Raw genomic sequence first — 19,408 nt, 5'->3', positions numbered from 1 at the left:
GGTCTCCTCTGATGCCCACTCTGCTGCTTGCCTCCCAGGCACTGTGTGTCTGCAGTTGAGCAGGAGAACCCATGTCTGCTTCCAGGGCATTTGTGAGACCCTCGGGTGTGCACATGTGTGTGAGCAGTGAGCTCAATGTGCATGCCTTGTCGGTCCACAGGAGAAGCTGGCTGGGTGCGTGGCTGACTCAAGTGTACAGTGTAAGACTGCACTTGTGTATGTGTACACGTAATTCATTTCAATGTGTGACACAGTCCACTATAAAAGTGGCAGGAACTCACAATGTGTGCAACTCGATGAAGCTCAGGATGTGTGGTTTGACTGAACCCAGTGTGTGTATGTCTCAACAGCAATAGGCATGCTCTGCATTTCTCCATGGTTTGGTGACATCCTCCAGCTGGGGAGGTTTGAGATACAGTGTGCACCTATGTAAGCCACAGCGTATTCTCACACATGCTGCTCTGGAGGGCATGAGATCTGTGTCACTGTGTGTGATGTCCCTGTGTGCATTACAAAACTATCTCTATGTTCCAGTCACTAACTCCACTGCATTTATGATCATGTGCATGAGTTATTTGTGTCACATTCTGCTTGTATTCTGCACATTTAGGCTTCAGGTGTCCATGTGTACAGTTCTGGTGTCCCTAACATAAGGACATGGAGCTGTTGGAGCAGGTCCAAAGGAGGCCACAAGGATGATCAGGAGCTGGAGCAAGTCCCATATGAAGACAGGCTGACAAAATTTGGGCTGTTCAGTCTGGAGAAGAGAAGCTGTGTGGAGACCTCAGAGCAGATTCCAGTGTTTGAAGGGAGCTACAAGGATGCTGGAGAGGGACTCTTTATAAGGACTGCAGCGACAGGACAAGGGGAAACAAGTTTAAACTGAAACAGGGGAAGTTCTGGTTAGATATAAGGCAGAAGTTCTTCCCTGTGCGGGTGCTGAGGCACTGGCACTGGGTGCCCACAGAAGCTGTGGCTGCCCCATCCCTGGCAGTGTTCAAGGCCACTTGAACAAGGTTGGATGGGACTTGGAGCAAGCTGCTCTAGTGGAAGGTGTCCCTGCCTGTGGCAGGGGGTTCCAACTGGATGAGCTTTAATGACCCTTCCAACCCAAACCATTCTGTGATTCTATAATTCTAGCTTCTGTTCCAGTGGAAAAGAAGCAGGTGCTTCTGTGAGCCAGTCCAACTTTTGCACAATTTGTGGTGTTTTGCTGTGAGCTTCACAGACCCCTTCTGACCACTAACGCCTGTATGGCCTGTTCTAAGATCCCTGTTCCTTTTCCACCTTTTTTTTTCATGGAGGAAGGGTGTCCCATTTCTCCTTTTGATTCGTGATTGCTTTGCAATCAGTAGACAGGAGCAAGTTCAGAACAGCCACCTTTGGTGCCCATAATGTAGCACCGTGTGTGTCTCCTGGCCTGGGGCTGCACAGGACACTGTTAGGGTATTTTTTTCTCTCTCTTTTCATGGAGTTTTACAAATTTGCAATGCCTTTTTCTTTAAAGTCAGCAGTCAGGTAGCTTGAACGTAGCCTTTCTCGTGAACATTTCAGGAGGTGACTTTCAATGTAGCTGTCCTTCGTTTAGACAGGCCAAGCAGGGATCTGAACTGAACCCTTCTGGGATTTTGTCAGGATTCTTTCAACAACCCTTAGACTACTTTCCTCAGTTCTATTTCTGGCTCTCTGAATTTGTGGAAAATTGCTTAAAATCATCCCCTTTTGCTAAGCATTTAAGCTGATAACTATTGAACTATGATCCATTATGTGTTATTATCACACCAGCTGTGCTTTGCTTGGCAAACAGCAACAGACCTGGTATCATGGCACACATCCAGGTACATCTATCAGCAGTATTGTCTAACAATGCTCTTTATAAATGGCAAGAGCTGAAATGGAACAAAAAAACCCATATTTTTCTTCAGCATATACAAACCCAGCTTCCCCTGTGATGGAACACAGCTCCATATAGTTTAGAGCTTTCATGGACAACAATATATTTTAGTCATCTTTTCTTATGGTTAATGATGACAGAATACTTTTTTTTCTTAGCTTTGTTCTCTGATGGTTTCTTCCTCTGCTATTTTTATACTCCCAACTTGTTCTGCTTTCTCTTTATCTCCCTTTCTGATATTTTTGCAAGATTCTGTCCATCTTTGTGTTAACTTTCTCGATGACAAAGCCTCTAGCAGGGTTTTAGTCTGAGGGCTGTCTACTTCCTGAAGCAATTACAAGCTTCAGCTTCTCAGCAGGCAAGCCCAAAGGTAAGCACTAGCTTCATTCTTATTCCACAGCTTGTGTATGACCATCCAGTTTACAACAGAAGGGCTCCATACATATCAGAGGATCCCTTTCTGTCACTGGAAGTACACAACTTTGAAGTAATCCCCGTAAGTAATCCTTATTTCATTGTGCAGATAATTACATGCTTAGTTTCTCTTGAGATATGTCTGGTCCTTCTCCTCCACTTGCAAAATGACTTTACTCCTTGCATGGAGAGCTTTTATCAAAGGCTTAGACCTATGTTTGCTCCTGCATCATGTATTGTCTTTGTTGTAAAGGATGTTAAAGGGTGTCATGCTTACTGTCTATGAAGAAAGTTATTTCTGAGCATAAAAAGCTTTTTTATCTAGCATAAGATAATCACAGCCAGAGTCACTAGATGGAAGATATAAAAGCCATCCCAGAAACATGCAGATTTGCAACTTCAAGGTATTGGAATGAATTAGTCAGCTTCCAGTCTCAGCCTTTTTATCTGTCATCTGTTCCAGCTTGGCTGGATGCAGGTGTTCTCTGGCCAGTACTCAGCAGGTCTGAGTGAGTGATCAAACAATCCCTTTGGCTGCAAGATTTCCCTGATTTTATTTCCTGAGCCATCAGAACTGTCATATTCACTCTGTCGTCTGTTCTAGGAGGGTATTCTACTTAGCAATGAGAAAGTAATGCTAAAATCAGTGCCACACGAACATAATCTGTGTTAGGGTGAGATAAATCTCACCTTGAAAGGATCTTCTTCTCCCTGTCTGCCACCAAACAGTCTAAGGTGAAGACCTCAGCCTTGGACATCTAACTTTTTAACAAACCTTAGTGTCACCAAAATGCTATCTGTCAATGAGAGGAACCAACTTCACGTAGCACTGCAGAGAGCCCCAGTTATGATCATCCAGTCAGAGAGAATTTATTCCATGATTTTACAGATTGTGCCTGGAACTTAAAACGACACCACTAAAACAAGCCCTGTATAGGTAGGCATATTCCCTGAAGAGGGACCTAAAACCAATTTGGGAGTAACAGAAGAAAGTTCACACCCAACAGTTGTAGAAGCAACATGGTCGATGTTTTGTTTGTTTAAAGCAACATCTGACAATCTGTCCAGCCCATGGCAAAGAGCTAAATGACTCCTGCTGTCTTCACTGAAAAGATCCTGCGGAGCTCAAAACGAGAAAGGGTTTGCACAGGTACATGGGACAGCTTTTTAGTCCTGATGGACTGGGGATTCACATGAATAATTGATTTGCCATACCTGTTTGCAAGACACAGCAACACCAGGAGATCTCCTGAGGCCAAGAACCAGGGCCGAAAGAGACTAAAAAGAAACCACATGTAGCTCTGGATCTTTAAATGACCTTTGAAGTCTAAATGACTAGCAGAAATCAGTTCTGTTGTTGGAGAGGAAATGCTCTGAGCCTGTACACAAAAGATAGTTCCAGTTGTTAAAAGCTTAAAATCCATAGCTTTTGATGGAAGGGGTCATTCTCAGTGCTTTGAACAGCCGCGATATAAGAACAGATACAGGACCTCAGAACAATATTTCATCTAGTCTACAGTCTTCTTTCTGGCAGAAACTCAAAAAGAATGCATAGGATGGAGTGAAAGAGCAGGACAACACATAGCAGTGCTCTTCCATCGTCCACCAGGCTGCAGTTTAGGGATTTCCTAAGCCAGATATTCTTGAGTATCACAGTTGGAAATTTAGGCATCCAGGACCTCAAACATTCCAAGAAGAGGACTCAGAGTTATGAGTCATGCTCATATGACCAAATATGTGATTCAAACACAATTAAAAAATGCACTTCATGATACAGAATGGCTTTACCTTTGATTTCTGCCTTTATCAGTGTTTCTTGTGGCTCCAGTGACCTTGGAACTCCTCTTGTACAAGGTCAATTCTTTTCAGAATTATTTTCATAAGATCAGATGTGCAGTGTCCTGCCTTATTATGGCCATTGTAAAACTTAGTGATGTTCCAGGGTAGGTTTAGTCATCTTTGTTGTTAACAGTGCTCAGAGCTGTACCTACTATTTTAGAGTCAGACATGAACAAACATAGTCTGAGTCTATAAATGGACAGTAATATTATGTGAACAAACAGTTTGTGATGATTCACCTGAGACTAAACTGGATTTGCCTGCCAGGATAATTCACCTGGAAAGCTGACTGCTTCCATTCACTTCCTTTCTTGGAAGCAGGCTGAGAACAACAAACTGTTCCGATAACATCATTCTGCTTCCAGTCAACATGTTTCCCATTGAGAGACAGGGCAGGTCCCACCCTGTTACATGACAGGCACATGTTTGGTCATACAAATGTGAATCACAATTCTGAGTCTTTCCCTTAGAGTTAGGTGTCAACAGCAGCCAGCTGTCACAAACCCCTTGCTTGAAATGGTGTTGCCTTGCCTTCTCTGCAGCTCCAAGCAGCAGCCTTCTCTTTCTACAGCTCCATAAGCACTAGGTCACACAATGTTATTTATTGAATGTTTAACTATTTCATGCTAAGTGGAAAAGTCATGGAAAGGAAGAAAGGCATTATCTATAAATCATACACTTTCAGTATCAGTAACAGGCAAGCTGTGGTCATTTGGGTCTCAACTTTTAAGTGTTATACAACAACATAAGACAGTTCTGGATCAGGACATCAGTCTATCTGGTTTATTATCTAATAGCAGAAGTCTAGGGAAAAGCACAGGTGCAAAGAAGTATTTCTGCGGAATAGCCTCTCGATTCCCAGCAAATGATAGCTCAGGTCTTCCCAAGTTAGGGGTAGTATCATGTATTTAATAGCTCATTGCCATTACTTAGGGCAATTATATTTTTGAGCCCATGCAAACTTTTGGTATCCATAAAATTCTGTAGCAAGTTTCCAGTGCAGGCACTATATTTGCAAGCCTGTCCTTTGCCTGTTTCTTCTGAGGCAATGCTGGTGCACAGTCACAGGCAGAACCCACCCACGGTGACCTTTCCACTGTTATAGTGGCACTGACGTCCAAACCTGAGCCACTGAACTGAAAGTTACCTGCATCTGGAGATGTGGGCATGAGCCTGCATGAATCACCTACTTTAAGGTGTCCAAGATCACATGGAGAGGCATTGGAAAAGCAGGAAAAATTGCCTAGAGGACTGTGATGAAAGCACCTAAACTTCCTTCAAACCTCCTTCCCTCTGGCTTAGCATCAGTCTTAATGGTGTGGTCTGGACTTGCCAGATCATCTACAACAGCTTGCTGGGTCCCAGAGCATCTGATCTTTTCTTTTGATCCCATGGAGAACCGGGCTTCTGGCCAGCTAAGAAGAACAGTCCAGCAAAGCAGTCCTCCAGCCAAACTCCCTCTGGGTGTGCTAGTTTGGACATTGATATTTCACTGACACTAAGCTTCCCTCTTCAGCATGAATTGCTCATTACTTGAATTCCATCAGGGATTTCTTATGTCATGAAAGAGCAGAGATTCTGCCTGAGCACACTGAGCAGGACTGACTGCTTTCTGTGGATGAATTTGTTGATCTGTGTATATGTGTATGCCTGTATCTGTAGGACATAGATGCCTCAGTGTTTTCCTCTCAATGGTGTCTCTGTTCTGCAACCATCTGTGTATAAAGCTGCTATTCTCTTGTGAACAATGACTCATACAGGAAAGTCTCTAAGAATTAGGCAAGAACTATGTTCATCCTGAGTAGTGTTAAAGATGAGGATTCAATCCCATAAAGTCTTGGAAACTCAGCATTAGGTTTCCCTTGACAGCTTTAATCTTTAAAACCTGCTGTTGCTGACACATATTTACAAACAGCAGGTTGGCAGTAAGCTGTCTCTGCGAGTGGGTGCTGCAAGTCCACCACTTGCTTCTGACAAAGACCCAGCACAGCACTGCTCACTGTGGCCAAATTTTTCTTCACTCCATTTCTCAATGAGGATCCACCTAGTGACACTTCCACTTCCTACATTCTTCTCAGCCCCCACAGATGACTGTCTCCAGCCCTTTCCCTTTTATTTGCAGGCTACTCTGCATCTCTGCCAACTGCAGTGGGTGCAGTTCCTGGCACCCTGCAAGCTGTGCCTGGAGCTGGAGCTCCCCAAAACACCGTGAAGTTGGTCATAGGGACTATCTGGGGCAGTGATTCATATTGGAATCAAAAAATCACAGCTATCTTCACTTCATGCATCTAGCAAGGTTTAGAAATAGCTGAAGGAAAGGAAATACCCAGATTTTATCAGAAAGTCTCCTGTGGGCAGAGTGAGTGCGAAAGGAAGAGTTTCTGAAAATCAAATGAGCCTCTCTGGCTAGTGGGGAAGGTTCTGATTTGTGGCACCTTGTCCAATACTGTGGAAAGAAAAGGTTGCAGGGTTCTCCTGTTCTCCACTGCCCCAGAGAGGTAATAGTCTAAGGATGCAGATTAAGATGATCAAGAAAGCTTAAAACAAATAGTGACATATCCTATGACATATAAATGCAATCATAAGTCAACTCCAGATATGTAAATGATACCCAGAAACCATGAACAAAATAAATACAATTTTTCAGTTGGGTTAGAATTTTAATTAGAACTTTTATTGTCATATTTTACAATTTCTCTAGGATGTTAGATGATAAACAAGGGTCAGAGGTGCTACCACATGAAAGGAAACATCTTCCTGTGAATATGATTGAAGCTGGGTGGCTGAAACTGGACAGAATGTTAAAATCAACAGCTAAGATCAGAATCACAGAGCACTTGAGGCTGGAAGGGAGCCCTGGAGGTGATCTGTTCCCAACTGGGCTGCCTAGAGCAGGTTGATTCCACCACCCCTCTAGGCAGCCTGGCCCAGGGCTGCAGCACTCTCATGGTAAATAATGTGTTGAAACGGATCTTCCATGGTTTGCAGCATTGCCTCTTGTCTGTTCACTGTGCACTTGCAGGAAAAGCTTGGATGCATCTTAATTCACAATCCCTTTTTCAGCAGTGTTAGTCTGCAGTTAGCTCCCATGCTAACCTTCTCTTCTCCAGGCCAAATGAACCTAATTCCCTTCGCATCTCCTCATGTGACATGTGCTCTGTCTGTGCCGGACCGGTATCAGGAGCTTTTGTTGGATCCTCTCCAGTATGTCAGCATACAATTGGGGGTCTGTGTGTCCCAAAACCGAACACAGTATTGGAGATGCAGCTTCACCAGTGCCAGCCAGAGGGGAATAACCACATCCCTCCAGCAGGTTTCTGGCTGCTTACTAATGCAGTCCCATGGCTGTTTATCTTTCTTACTGCAGGAGGCATTGCTGACACGTCCAACTTGTTTTCCACCAGAACCCCAAGGCTTCTTCTGCAGGGCTGCACCCTAGCAGTCAATCTCTGTTCTACACTAATGCATGGAGTTGATTGAAAATATAAAGAAGTTTTATTATTTCATAGAATTAAAACAAATGTATGATGTGAATAAGGCCAAATTTATCACGTGATTAAAAAGAGTCAAACTCCAAGTCCTCCTGTGCTTGGTCTGTCTGCTAATATGAGTAAGGAGCAATGGTGGCACATGGGAGCCCAGTTTCATACCTGAGAAATCTCAGTTTTCTGGAAAACGTTTTTACAGCTGTACAAGGTCTGATGTTGGTCACAGACATAAGCAAAGGGGCTGCAACTCTCAGCACAATTTATCCTTTTCCTATAAAAGGCTGTGCAGGCTTGAAAGAGAATCTTGTAGGCCACTGGAATGATTCCCACTTCCATCCATTCCCCCAGGACCTCAAAGGAGGAGCAGGCACCATGCCTAGAAGGGATGAGCTCTGTGTGTTCATGGTGTGTTTTTCAATCAGTATTTGAATCCTTCTTCTGACTTCACAGACAGGCAAACGAGTAAGTTATTCTTGGTATACACTGAGGTACGACACAGCTCCTGTTATCTTAATGAACGTATTTATTTATTATTAATTATTATTTATTATCTCTAAATTAAAGAGTCTGTCCTTTTTTATTTTTTAAGTATATCTCACACTACCTCTGGTTCAATCAAAGCAAAAATAGTATATTTCTTGTTCTTATTTCAATTTTCTTGCAGCTTTCTGCAAGGGCTGCAAGAGTTTTTTTTAGGGGAATATTTTATTTCCCCTTTCGTATTTTCCAGAAACTGTCTACTGCTCTTCAGAATGCTAATAGGCACCTGCATATCTTACAAATTCAGTGGCAAGAACTAAGCAGATAGATACAGAACTCCAAAATCTCAAGTTTCCCACTGGAACTGCTTGGCACAGACCTGTGTTCAAGTTCTTGCCAGTCTCTGGAGTCTCAATGCCTCTCTCCTGTCTTCTCAGTCTCTCTATGGAGACACTTAGCTGAACAGTGAGCAGTTTTTGAAGAGCAGATGATGTGGATGTTTGCTGTTGTTTTCACAATTATAGCTAAGTTAAAGGCATGGAGTGTTTTTATTGTTGTTGGGATTTGGCTGTTTTTCCATCCATCAGCCTAAAAGCAGTTTAAGCCTTTGTCTGAGCATTGTTCAAACCATCAGATTGGGCCTGCCATCACTTTGCCCCTGGGCAGAGATGGCAAGTAGCATAGATTTAGACTTACTCTTTAACCTTCACCCTGTTCCTTCTGCGTCTCTCCCAGAGCTGTCTCCAGTGAGCAAGGTGACATGTTCTGTAGTCACAAAAAGAAGCCAGTGATGCTAATATATGTTCTAAACACATAACAGGGTGCTTTAATGAAATATTCCTGTAGAGAGGTGATCACACAAAATGGCACTTCCTACTGCTGGCCAGCATGCCAAGAAAAAGCCAGTGCTGGTTCGTGCGTAGCGCACGTGCATCTGGTCATTCCAGTGCCTCTCCCTTCCTCATATACTGGGACAAGCAAAGGACTCTGAGGGCTCTATAGATCTCATGGCAACTACAAAGCACATCTAGAAGCTTCTGAGAGTGCAAACAAATTTTCAGACAAAGGTTTTTCTTTCAGCTTCATAAATATGTTTGCAGCTATCATCATATAAAGAAAAAATAGCTTTCCAAACCTGCACAGCAACACTGCTGTGCAGGAGGTGTCTCTCATTGTTTCAGTTTTTCTTCCTTTATGGATAAATAAGAGTATTGAGAACAGGTTTGTGCTTAACAAAAGGGTAAACCCTGCTAATCTACTGATCTGCTAGTATTGTGCTTATCACAGCACTGTTTTTTGGCTGGGGCAGACGTGGTCCTAATGTGCGCAGCTGTGCAATGAAAACTCTATCGTCATGTGCAAGTGTGGGCAGGACCTGCCAGTTTGAGGGGGTTGGACACAATGGCAGTTCAAGTCATGGACTGCTGTGTTTGTGAAAGAGCTGTCCATATCCATCTCTGACAACAGAAAATGCCATGGTGAAGAACACGCAAGCTAGAGCCAGTGATGGCAGGTAGCCATGGAGCAAGGATAAAGCAACAATAAAATTCTTTTTGTCAGTTTGACAGGCAGTGATGGCAGATCACCATCTGATGGGGCATTAGCGGGCAAAACATCAGAGCTGTGACTGGCACAAAGGACCCTGAATGCAAACAGCAGGATGACCAGTCAGGAGGCACATGGGTTACAGCCAGCAGTGATGACAGGGTATAAAACACAAGAGGATAATGAAAGAAATCCGGAACACAAGGTACCAGAACAACTGATGCAGATGAACACACAAGAGAATGGAATGACATGGAAGGAAGAGGCATTGAGGGGATGTGAACAGCAGGCCATAGAGTGCTGTGTGTACACTGGAGGAGGCAGGAATCTTGGCAGGGTGAGCTGCTGGTGCATGAGGATGGCACTTGTGCCTGAATCATAGAATCACAGAATAATTTTGTTTGGAAGGGACCTTCAAAGCTCATCCAGTCCAACCCCCCTGCAATGAGCAGGGACATCTGCAACTGGATCAGGTTGCTCAGAACCACATCCAGCCTGGCCTTGAATGTCATCCACCAGCTCTCTGTGCAACCTATTCCAGTGTTTCACCATCCTCATTGAAGACAAACATGAGACTGAGGAGAACGGCCAGAGGCACATACTGTCACCTGGAGAGCCTAGCTGCACATGAACACCTGGCAAAGGCCAGCCCCTGCAGACAGCAAGCATCCAGTCATTGTAAGATGAAAAATCTGAAGCCGTTAATGTGTTCCACAGTAGTTTTGCTTTTCAGAAAAAGTCATTTTTTTCACTTAGTGATGAGCAGCTCAGTAGAGCCCCATGCTGAGCAATGCAGCCAGAGCATGCACTCCCCTTGTTGCTTGAGGGAGGCCCCGGCACAGCAGGGAGGGCTCCCAGGCACAGGGCCTCGCAGGGGTGCTTGAGGGTTAGAGCCCAAACCCTGGCTGGTGTCTCAGAGGGGAGAAGCCTGGAGCTGACAGAGAGCTTACCAGAACAGGGCCTCCCCCGGTGGGCTCCTGGGACTCTGCCCTCTACTCTGCTCTCGTAAGACCCTACTTGCAGCACTCTGTGCAGTTCTGGTGTCTCCAATGTAACAAGGACATGGAGCTGCTGGAGCAAGTCCAGAGGAGGCCACAGGGATGATCACAGACTGAAGCAAGTCTCACATGAAGACAGGGTGAGAACGTTGGGGCTGTTCAGTCTGGAGGAGAGAAGCTGCATGGAGACATCGGAGCAGCTTCCAGTGTCTGAAGGGAGCTACAAGGATGCTGGAGAGGGACTCTTCATCAGGGACTGGAGTGATAAGACAAGGGGTGATGGGTTCAGACTGAAGCAGGGTAAGTTCAGGTTAGGTATTAGGCAGCTCTTCCCTGTGAGGGTGCTGAGGCACTGGCACAGGGTGCCCAGAGAAGCTGTGGCTGCCCCATCGCTGGCAGTGCTCAACGCCAGGTTTGACGGGGCTTGGAGCAAGCTGCTCTAGTGGAAGGGCTGGAACTGTATGAGCTTTAATGTCCCTTCCAACACAAACCGTTCTGTGATTCTATGACGGGGGAGGGCTCGGCCATGGCCCCGCGGTGCCCTCCGCTCCTCCAGGCCTCCCATCCCCGTCCCGCGCCATGTCGCGGACCTCGCCCGCAGCCGGCCCCACCACAGCACTGCAGCGCCCCCTGCCGGCGCATCCTGCGCAGGGCTTCCGCTGGCTGCGGGTGGCCCCGGCCCGAGCGCTGCAGGACTCGAGCGCCAGGCGCGGCCAAGGCCGCTGGGGGAGTGCGGGGCTGAACGGGTTCACCCCCTCCCCGCATGGAGCAGAGCCCCTCCACACCCCCCCTGCACGGGGCGGATTCCTCCCCATATTCCCCCCGTCCCGCAGGGAGCAGATCCCCGCGCACACTCCGGAGCGGATGCCCTCTTCCCGCCCTTGCAGCACACACGCAGGCGGTGTGGGCTGCGCATCCCCAGCCGTTCCTTCCGCTCGTGGCAGAGCCCTCCACACATGGGCTGTCTGGAGGAGACACTCTCTCCGTGGATGCAAAGGCGGAAGAACCGGGCAGTTCAAGTCACAGGTATTGTGGAGAGATCTGTTCTGTAGTTTCCTGATTTAACTCTTTGCTTCTCTCAGGCATGAAAGTTGAAACTGTGGAGAATAACTGAGCAGTGTGTTCCCATTGCCCTGGGAATGCTTCCTGCTAGGACATACCTTGGACTTTGGTAACCACTGCCGTACCTGCTACTTCCGTTCACAAACACTGTCAATCTCACGATAAATTGAGGCATCACCTAGGTTTCTTTTTATTTTCTACACCTATTTAGGGTTGGTTAAATATGACCAGGCAAATGGTTATTATTATTACGTATAACTATTATAACATAATACCTGTATTATAACCATGAAACTAACACCTAATGAATTACATGAAGCAAATAATATCTCTTCTTAGATCCACAGAAGTCAGCACAGAGCCTGCTGCAGCTCTGGTCAGGGATATCATTTCTCTGATTTCTAAAAGAAAAAAAAAGAAAAAGGAAGATAATATAGAGATTATTTGAGCAATTGGATCATTGGTTGGGTTGCATCAGTTGCATCTTAGCCTGTGGCTATTGCAAATGTTCTGCTGTATTACTGGCAAAGAACCAGTATCTCTTAATTGTGCTGAAAAGACCTGGACTCTTAGAGTTGATCATATGTGGTCAGTCTTTCGGGAGGCACCAAAGGGACTGTCAAACCACACTGGTTTTGAATAAGAGCCCATTTCTGGCTTTCTTTTAAGAGGAAACTAGTGCAAGAGTGGAAGGAGTAGAGCTGTGCCTGGAGGTGTTTGGTCAGAGATCTTTGCGGCCCTCCTCTGCAGCCCTCCAACTCACCTGTCCTTCACGATTTTTGGCTCGTAACTTGTTAACCTGACATTCAGCAATATCAGCTCGTTCTTCAGCCCCTTCCAGCTCGTGCTGGGTCTTGCGATATCGTGAGAGAACAGCATTTGCCTGTTCTTCCTGGAAGTCATGCAGCGCCATCAGTGACATGGACACAAAGTGACATTGCTCTGTTATCATTAACTGAACACCTTATGGCTGCACCCCAATAACATCCCCTACTTCAAAAGTACATCCTTGCCCTGCCAGCACTCCGTGAATTTCTATCTAGTGCTGTCAACAGCATGAGCACTCAGCTGGGGTCAGAACATTTAGTCCTGATCAGTTCCAGGTGGGAAAGTTGGCTAGTGTGGCTCCAAAAGTGCAACAACTCCAGGGTAATTACAGCTGTGCCTGTTCAGTTGTGAGCCCTAAGTTTTTATGAGGTGAGGAATATCCTAAGGCAGTGGCCATTGCCACCGTGTCAACTGAGTAGTCAGTTATTTGAATGAATTGGGAGCCCAGGCCTTTTGGAAATCTCCACCCAGAGCCCACAAAGATTTAGGAAGAGTCTGGCACTCACAGCTTCCTCAGCCTGTTTCTTGTATGCTTTCACTTTTAACTGCAGCTTGTCCACCAGGTCCTGGAGCCGGAGAATATTTTTCTTATCCTCCTCAGACTGTGGGAAGTGAAAATCACATTGGCTTCAGATCACAGAAGTGATGCACATAAGGGGGCAGAGGATTTGAATTACCTGGTAAGTGAGCTCCTTCAGCCTTCGTTCATATTTGTGAGCACTTTTCAGGGACTCAGTTCCTCGTTTCTGCTCAGCATCAAGCTCGTTTTCTAACTCACTGACCTGAAACACAGTACCATGGTGAAGACAGCAAGCTGCCAGGAATGGTTGCTGATCCTGCTGTAGGAACCTGGGAAACAAGGTTCTGTGGACTATGTAGAGAAAGTGCCAATGCAGGGCAGTTTCCTGGAGCTGGTCCTTGGGGCCAGACTAGCTAAAAACTGCTCACCATTCTGTATTAGTAGTGACATAGAGTGTGAATCCATAGTTATTTATAGAAGGAACTTTGCTGTGCATACCTTTGACATTTATAATCAAAGTTCACTTGAATCTGCCAGAAAAGAGGAAACTGAAACAGGGAAGTGTCAATGTTCACCAGGTAAATGGGGAAAATCTATTTAATTTTAATCTTTTCAGTCCAGCTTATCCTCATGAATAGTCCTTAACAAGCTCCCACAGCTCCGTGCCTCTTCTGTAGTGTATGAGTCAAATGTGGACATCAAAGTTTTTACTTCTGTGTGGATACTTCCTTTCAAAGCCAAGAGTGCCTAATTCCCAGTCTGTTGTACTATATTTTGGAGCAGTTAAGAAGGGCAACAGGCAGGTCAGGCAAATGGTCTATCTAGCCCAATGCTCTGCCTCTGAGAGTGGCAGCAGGGGGACTATTGAGGGACAGCCTGAAAACCTGACTGCTATCTACTCCCCTCACACTTCCACAGCTTCCACAGTCGTTAGATTGGTATTGTAAAGTGGCATCTCTATGCCTGTTCTCTTAAGTATGTCTATAAACCTGCTGATTTCTAATCCCGTTTTGAACCTTCTGCCCACTCTCTCTACAGCCTCCCATGCAGCAGGTTCCAGAATTTTGCTGCCCATTCTGTAAAGTACTTCCTTTTATTTATTTTAAATTGATCTCCAGGTGAAGATGTCCTGATCTGCATCATGTGTCCTTACTTCTGATATTGCATGTTTTGGTGAAAACCATTCAGAATACATCTTGGTCCCTGCTGACAGGATTCTGTAAACTCTCATAGCATCCCCCCTCAGCCATCTCCTCTCCAAACAGAAGAGTTCTAGCCTTGTTTGTCTCTCGTCATAAGGCTCAACCCACTCAGCTGCCATTCCCTGGATGCTTCTCTGTCAGGTCCTTGAGTAGCAGAGAACAGGACTGCACATTATGTATTTAATATAGTGGCAAGTGATGCTCTCTGTCTTGTTCTCTGCCTTTCCTATTGAAGCCAATTTTATTTTCTCTTTTCTGGTTTTGTCTCTACTGCACATTGAACAAAAAGTTTGAGGCCTGTCACGGATAAGACTGAGATCTCCTGGCTGAGCTGCAATTGCCAGATCCAAGTTTATCCACAGGTTAAGCATGTTTTAAGTTATTTTCCCTATATGCCTGTCCTGATGTTCATCTGCCATATTTGACCACTCAGTTTTTATGAAGTCGTTCTTAAGTTGCTCACCCACTGTGCAGTGTTTGACTGCTCAAAGTAACTCTAATCAAATCTGCTTGGAGGTACCTGGGCCCTTTCCTGTTGTAACCTTTCTAAGAAGTTCAAACAACCAAGGGCTCACTCAGGAAATTGACCTTAGTCTACCCTACTCTTCACCGTACCCTCGCCTCTAGTTTCTGGAGTTGCTTCTTTCCACCCTTCAGTGCCAACTGCTCAGCCTCATCCAGACGGTGCTGCAGGTCCTTCACTGCCTGGTCCAGGTTCTTCTTCATCCTCTCCAGGTGGGCGCTGGTGTCCTGCTCCTTCTTCAGCTCTTCTGCCATCATGGCCGCCTGAGGAGAGCAAAGGGTCAAAGCCATTTTGGGGCTGGAGACGGGGAGAATCCATCTATCATCAGTAATGAAAAGAACCCCCAACTCACATCTGTGATGGCCTTCTTGGCCTTCTCTTCAGCATTGTGGGCCTCCTGGACAGTATCCTCCATCTCACCCTGAATTTGGGCAATGTCTGCTTCCAGCTTCTTCTTGGTGTTGATCAAGCTGGTGTTCTGTTGAAGAGCATCAACATGACCATTTTCTTTTTGTTACCTTGTGATATTATATCAAGAATATTGCATAAATATTTTTTTTGTAATGTAAATTGCCCCATCAGGTCACATGTTATTCTGTTCTAAAGGATCTGCTGTGGCAGCTGTTAGTTTCTCAGCTGTGATGTGCTTCCTTATTTCAAGAACATCCTCCATAAAGTCTTTCCTCAAAATTTTTCAGTCAATAGAGAAGGAATTTAGACTTATAAAGATAAAAGATGTAATATTTCTTTACAGTTTTCAATCTTGTGGCAGTAAAAGTTTTAAATGGTGATACACAATGCTTATAATGACATTGTTAAATGATGTCAGTAACTGTATTAGTGTATTCCTGTTCTGTTAATGATCAACCTAACTTTGACTTTACAGTCTCAAAAGTAAACCTGAAACCTGTTAAACTCAATTGAGTTGTAAGGTAAGAACCTCACATATCTCTCTAAAATTTACTACTTTTAAGGTATCTGCACTGTAGTCTAGTGAAATTTGTATCTGCACCTGAAGAAAAATCACACTTAATATTTGTTATCCACAAAATAGTGTGAAAATTGCAGTGTATTTTACTAGTGTTATAGTTCAGTCAGTCTTCAGTTATCTGTATGGAGAAAAGGTATAGATACTAAATATATTTCTACACTGACCTGGGTATGGAGGAGCTGAACTCTCTCACTTGCATCCATCAGTTCCTGCTCAGCCACTTTTCTTGTCCGCTCTGTCTGTGCCAGAGCTGCCCGTAGCTCCTCAACTTCAGCCTGCAACAGGTTTGCTCTGCGTTCCACCATGGCCACCTGCTCCTTCAGGTCCTCCTGTGCCCTGAGAGCATCATCCAGTTGAAGCTGGGTATCCTGGAAAGGAAGACAAGAAGGACTGTGAAGTACATTTTCCTCTTTTTCCTTTTCCTGTTTTCACTTCATTATAGATCTGATAGAATTGTACAACAGGGAAATGTTTATATTATTCATTAACCAGTGAGTACCAGTTTTGTTGTACCATACCTTGAGGACTCCCTGTGTGTTTCTCAGGTTCTTTTGTGCCTCGGCAGCCTGGCGATTGGCATGGCTGAGCTGGATCTCCATTTCATTCAGATCTCCCTCCATCTTCTTCTTCAGACGCAGGGCTTCATTCCTGCTCCTGATCTCAGCATCCAGGCTGCTCTGCATGGACTCTACAACTTTGAGGTGGTTTCTTTTCATCTGTTCAATCTCCTCATCTTTCCCTGCTATTTTCCTGTCAATCTCAGACTTGACCTGGTTGAGCTCAAGTTGGAGGCGCAGGATCTTCCCCTCTTCATGTTCCAGGGAAGCCTGAAAAAAAAGAAGTTAATATTGGTTAATTGTGTAAATACCACTGTCAGTCACTTTACATGAACTATTCTCTTGAAGAATAATGTATAGCATGAGGTCTGAGACTGCAGGAAAGATTTCTGTGTACCCAAAGATTTAATGATGTCCAAAATTTCCTCTTTCCTGTACATGGTATATGCTCTGTGCATATCATTTCATAAATCATATCTGAGGTTGCTAAACTGTGAGTGCTAAATGATAAGTGAACAATTAAGAACAGAAGGCTGTACCTCAGCTTCCTCCAGTGAGGCTTGGAGCTCAGATTTCTCCTGCTCAATCTGCTTCTTGATTTTCTCCAGCTCATGAATCGCTTTTCCTCCCTCGGCAATCTGCTCCGTGAGGTCAGAAATCTCCTCTGTGGGAACAAGGACCAATGGCATGGTCGGGCACAGAGCAGAATGGGAAGGGCCCTCACACACCAACGTGACAGGCACCTTTCCCCACGTGCAGGCACAGACCCATGTGAAGCGGTGGGTACTGGTGGGTGCTGAGAAAGCCCTGCCAGGAGCAGAGGGCCAGGCACTTACGCTGCAAGTTCTTGTTCTCGCGCTTCAGCGTTTCCAGGTGGTCCAAGGACTCCTCATAGGCATTCTTCATCTTAAACAGCTCCGTGCTGAGAGAGCGGGCCTCCTTCTGGGAGGCTTCCAGCTCAGCCTGTGTTTCCTCATACTTCTGCTTCCATTCTGCCAGGATCTGAAGAGAAATGGGGGTGTCAGTGTGGATGTGACAATCAGGACAGGATGCTCCGTCCATGATTCCCCAGTCTGGAGCCTGAAAGACCTTGTCAAAGTTCTTCTGCTTCTTATCCAGAGCTGCACAGGCAGCATTTGATCTCTCCACATCAATCATCAGGTCCTCCACTTCATTCTGCAGCCTCTGCTTTGTCTTTTCCAGGGAGGCACATTTGGCATTGACAGCTTCAACATGTTCCTCTGCATCCTGCAGGCGCTGTGCCAGCTTCTTCCTGGAAGATGGTAAGCACAGGTGCAGGTGAGGAAGCAAACGGGAGCCAGTGTTGTGCAGCCTGTATGTTTTTTGCAGGAGCACTTGCACCCAATTGGCTGTGTGTGATCCCCATTTATACAGAGGTGTAGGACCTCTTCCAGCCAGCCACTGTATTTCTATGTCTGAATCCTGGGCTGCAGGAATTCATGCTCTAATGTTCACACTGTTACTCTCATCAGCATGTCTCTGCAATTCTTCATCTGAACATCTTTGCTGTGTCTGCTTTCCACCGTGCATACCTGCTCTTAGTTATATTTTGTCTCTTCCTGCCAACCCCTCCTAAAGCAGAGCATTGACTTCTTCCTGACAATATCACAGTGGTCTCCTTAAATTTCCATTCTCAGTGTCAGCCCTGCCCAACTTCCCCACATACTTGGCCTCCTCCATCTCCTCCATGCGCTGAATAGCGTCTGTCTCATATTTGGTTCTCCACTGGGCCACTTCGCTGTTGGTCTTGGACAGGGTGCGCTGCAGCTCCCCTTTGGCTTCCTGCTCCTCCTCATATTGTTCCCGGAGCAAGTCACAGTCGTGGCGAGCAGCCTGCAAGGCGTGGGCCAGTGCGTTCTTGGCCTGTAGGGAAGAATTTTAGTATGGCAATGAATGGAAGTATCCTGGTAAATCTCCTGCCTGAAGTATTCATTGGCACTGGATTGTTCTACTGTGGGAATGATGGCAAGCTACTGAAGGAGAAAGGAAGATCTGGGAATCTGCAGAAGACTTAATGACTAGGCAGTAGAGAAGGAAGAGCAAAGCTAGTATGAGAACAGCTGACTGCATTATCCAAGTGTTTTTTTTCTCCCTCCTGTTCATTCTGTAATTTCATATGTATCTGAAGCCCCTCCTGGACAGGAGAAATCCAATGGAGAAGACTGTGAAGCTTTCTCACCTTGATCTCTTCCTCTAGGTGCCTCTTGAGCTCCTCAATCTGTTGGGTGAAAGCCTGCTTGCCTCTTGACAGCTGAGAAATCTGAGCATCTTTCTCCTCCACCTGGCGTGAGTATTCCCCTGAGGGAAGTCAGATGAGTAAAGGAGCTTTTTTATGACTTACTGAAAAGTGTCAACCTTGATAATTAAATGCATATAAAAATATTTGGAGTTTAACAACATTTTATTTCTTCCATGGAATTCTAATTGCTTATACCTGTCCATAGCTCTGAGAATGCTGAAGTATTTATCTTGGAGGCAAGAAATGAGATACATCATGCCCTTTTTCCAATATCTGACTAGTCTTAATGTATATTTGCACTAAGTCCCATGGTCCCTTCAAGCCTCAAGCTTTCAGAATTAGTACTATACTGTGTATGTTCTCAGGTATATCACTGTCCTGTCCTGAATGTCTCTGGGAAGAAGGATGAAGTCTAGGTTATGAAGTAGATGAATTCTTCTTTGAAACTCCAGTCATAGAATTATAGAACAGTCCCATTTGGAAGAGACCTTTCATGGGAAAGAGCACCTAGATATGGTTATGTGTCACCCTCTCCAGTCAGGTCTTGGACACCTCCAGTGATCAGACTCTCCCACACCCCTGTGAAGGTTGTTCCATCCACTGTTTGTTCCAGTCCATGTTACTGGTCCTGCTTCAGGATGCCTGTATCTCTCTGGTATGGGTAGCCTAGCACAGGACACAGCACCCCACGTGGGCCTTCAACTGTGCCGAGCAGGGATAAGGATCACCCCTTTTAACCTTCTGGCAACACTTTTGCATTTTGAGATTCTGTTGGCTGCATTTGTCACAAGAGCACATTTCTGGTTA

At 45.3% G+C, this 19,408-nt stretch overlaps 1 protein-coding gene and 1 long non-coding RNA gene across 5 annotated transcripts in view; one reads left to right on the top strand and one right to left on the bottom strand.

Moving 5' to 3' along the window:
• Positions 1 to 1,468: 1,468 nt before the first annotated feature.
• Positions 1,469 to 18,744, top strand: LOC134159537 (uncharacterized). 4 transcript variants are annotated; one of them, XR_009963176.1, is made up of 4 exons: positions 1,469 to 2,264; positions 13,100 to 13,228; positions 14,560 to 14,632; positions 18,560 to 18,744. It is a non-coding gene; the product is annotated as an uncharacterized LOC134159537 (long non-coding RNA). The 4 variants fall into 4 exon arrangements; XR_009963177.1 differs by lacking the exon at positions 1,469 to 2,264 and adding an exon at positions 12,613 to 12,721; XR_009963175.1 differs by lacking the exon at positions 1,469 to 2,264 and adding an exon at positions 12,823 to 12,917.
• Positions 12,427 to 19,408, bottom strand: part of LOC134159536 (myosin-1B-like) — a 32,152-nt gene continuing 25,170 nt past the window's right edge. Inside the window, exons 26-37 of the mRNA XM_062610590.1 lie at positions 18,542 to 18,660; positions 18,029 to 18,225; positions 17,431 to 17,614; positions 17,178 to 17,343; positions 16,881 to 17,005; positions 16,303 to 16,611; positions 15,949 to 16,152; positions 15,146 to 15,271; positions 14,886 to 15,056; positions 13,226 to 13,330; positions 13,055 to 13,150; positions 12,427 to 12,612 (exon numbers count right to left, since the gene is read on the bottom strand). Coding sequence (XP_062466574.1) covers positions 12,442 to 12,612; positions 13,055 to 13,150; positions 13,226 to 13,330; positions 14,886 to 15,056; positions 15,146 to 15,271; positions 15,949 to 16,152; positions 16,303 to 16,611; positions 16,881 to 17,005; positions 17,178 to 17,343; positions 17,431 to 17,614; positions 18,029 to 18,225; positions 18,542 to 18,660 — 1,973 coding nt within the window. The 3' untranslated portion in view covers positions 12,427 to 12,441. The remainder of the gene's footprint in view (positions 12,613 to 13,054; positions 13,151 to 13,225; positions 13,331 to 14,885; positions 15,057 to 15,145; positions 15,272 to 15,948; positions 16,153 to 16,302; positions 16,612 to 16,880; positions 17,006 to 17,177; positions 17,344 to 17,430; positions 17,615 to 18,028; positions 18,226 to 18,541; positions 18,661 to 19,408) is intronic.

Source organism: Pezoporus occidentalis, unplaced genomic scaffold, assembly GCF_034315485.1.
Source record: "Pezoporus occidentalis ecotype Australia unplaced genomic scaffold, CSIRO_AGI_Poc_V1 ctg148, whole genome shotgun sequence".
Classification (NCBI taxonomy): domain Eukaryota; kingdom Metazoa; phylum Chordata; class Aves; order Psittaciformes; family Psittacidae; genus Pezoporus; species Pezoporus occidentalis.
The sequence above is the reverse complement of the archived record's forward strand: the minus strand, read 5'-3'. Positions and strand labels throughout refer to the sequence as shown.